Below are 2,401 nucleotides of genomic sequence, written 5' to 3'. Positions count from 1 at the left end.
AAATAGTTCAGTATAGCTGAAATATCATCTTTAAATATTTAATAGATTACGCTTTGAGTGGTCACCACTTTTTAAAAGACAAAAAATAAGAAACGAAATTCCCGGTATTTTCCCAATTTGTAAAGAAAAAAAAAAATCAAAATTCCCTGCATTTTAGGTGATTTTTAAATTCCCTGTATTTCCCAGGTTTTGCCTGTTCTCCCCGTAGAGTGACAACCCTGACCACTTGCGGGATGAAAGACTGAGTCAACTTTGCCCAGAAGACACAAAAGCAATTAGAATTTATTATATTAAAATTTAGATAGTAAATTCTAGATAATAAAAGTGCCAGCTCATAAAAGGGAAGAACCCCCCCCTCCAGGTGAACAATGGCATTTTGGATTGCTGATTGCAATGCAATCCGTATCCTCACCTGTCTTACAAGTCTAACTGTTGTAATGAATCATCCAGTATATTATCTAGTTTTTTTAATTTTTTTAAAAATTGTAATAAGTATGTTTCATTTATTATGGATAAAAAAACAAAGATAAAATCATTTATACTTCATTTTTGCCATAAAAAAAATAAATAATTTAATTTGACTTTCAATGGAAATAATTATATACATTACACAAGGAATATTAAGGATAATATAATTTACAAAATAACGGTCAAACAAGAAAGCATTCACATGGGACAAAGAATAAAACATACGAGTAAATTATTGAAATTTACATAAAAGGAATAATATATTTGTTACATGAAAGAGTACAATTGTAATATAAATCTTGAGATCCTAGGATAATACATCAAAATGTATAATAATGAAACTTAACACCATGCATTTTTTTTTTGTGTAGAAAAATACTTGAGTTATTTCTAAACCACATTTAAATACAAAAAAAATCACTTAGGTTTCACACAAATAAAAAAAGGTACAACGGAGATTAAAAAGATAAAAACATTTCATTTTCAATAATTTCTTATGTAATTAATCATTGATTGCTTTCAGAGAGTCCACAAGAGCGTCAGTATCATTGTCGACAAGTTTCTCTTCCTCAGTCTTTGCATTCACTTCTTTACGACTCAGATTTAAAACACCACCCTGAAAATTGAGGAAAAAAAATTAAAGTTCAGAATACCATCCTTCAAGCAGGGAAAGAAGTTACAATTCCGAATACCACAAGTAAATTGTGAAGAAAAATGAACTACATTCTGCAACATTTTAGATTTTCAAATTCATGAATTTTCATGGTTTTCCATGACTAATTCCAAGAATTTTTCATGACTACCATTTTCTCCGACAAAAACACAACAATAAATTTAAAAATGAATTATAATAACATTAATTGAAATGATAGGTATAACCAAAGCTGTAATACTCTACATCTTCATATTTATACATCTTAAATTTAAAAAACAGAGTAAAAGAAAGAGTTGAAGGACTAAAATAGCTCAAAAAAAGAGGAAAGCAAATAATTTTTTATCTTTTTTCCTAATCAGAAAGTAAAGAGTGTTTTTTTTTTTTTGTTAATGGTGGGCACTTGGATCTAATTACCATTGGCCTCAGAAATGCCAGAATTGCTACTCTCTTATCTTTACCCAGTGAGCACCTATGGCAGTGAGCGTCGCCCACATCATACAAATATTGACAGCACAAACGTTAGCAGCCCAAAGATTGAAATCCCGAATATTGACAACACAAAAGAATGCAAAAAAACACTTCAACCATGAGAGAAAATAATAGGTTATTCAGCTCATTTGATGATTTGGATGATGAACTTAGGTAATGTGACATTTTCAATTGTATTTCAATAAGTTCTAAATTTTATTTGCTGTTATAATACATATAGGTGCAATATATAACACATGGATCAATAAGTCCCGAGACTAACAATGAAAACATTTTTTTTGCAAAATTTTTTTTTTATTCATCAACATAATCACCTTTTAGGGTGATACAATCGTTCCAGCGCTTTTCCAATTTTTCAATACCATGTTTATAAAAAAAATTATCTTTCGCTTCAAAATAAGCTTCAGTTTCAGCGATGACCTCCTCATTTGAGCCAAATCTTTTTCCCTGGAGCACTTTTTTAAGATCAGCAAAGAGCCAGTAGTCACTGGGGGCTAAATCTGGCGAGTATGGGGGGTGGGGAAGCAGATCAAAGCCCAATTCGTTCAATTTTGCCATTGTTTTCATCGACTTGTGGCAGGGTGCATTGTCTTGGTGAAAAAGGATTTTTTTTCTCTGCATGTGCGGTCGTTTTTTTGCGATTTCCTCCTTCAAACGCACCAGCAAGTCAATATAATAATCACTGTTGATCGATTTACCTTTTTCGAGGTAGTCAATGAAAATCACGCCATGCGTATCCCAAAAAACTGACGCCATGACTTTGCCAGCTGACTGCTGCGTTTTCGGACG

At 31.7% G+C, this 2,401-nt stretch overlaps 1 protein-coding gene across 1 annotated transcript in view; it reads right to left on the bottom strand.

The window, feature by feature from the left end:
* Positions 1 to 546: 546 nt before the first annotated feature.
* LOC107440703 (lysosomal dipeptide transporter MFSD1) overlaps positions 547 to 2,401 on the bottom strand; it is a gene marked incomplete at its 5' end in the record, with an annotated part of 28,984 nt that continues 27,129 nt past the window's right edge. Inside the window, 1 exon segment of the mRNA XM_071182926.1 lies at positions 547 to 1,084. Within this exon segment, the coding sequence (XP_071039027.1) occupies positions 971 to 1,084 (114 nt within the window).

This window comes from Parasteatoda tepidariorum, chromosome 7 (genome assembly GCF_043381705.1).
Source record: "Parasteatoda tepidariorum isolate YZ-2023 chromosome 7, CAS_Ptep_4.0, whole genome shotgun sequence".
Taxonomy (NCBI): domain Eukaryota; kingdom Metazoa; phylum Arthropoda; class Arachnida; order Araneae; family Theridiidae; genus Parasteatoda; species Parasteatoda tepidariorum.
This window is presented reverse-complemented; position numbering and strand designations above follow the sequence as displayed.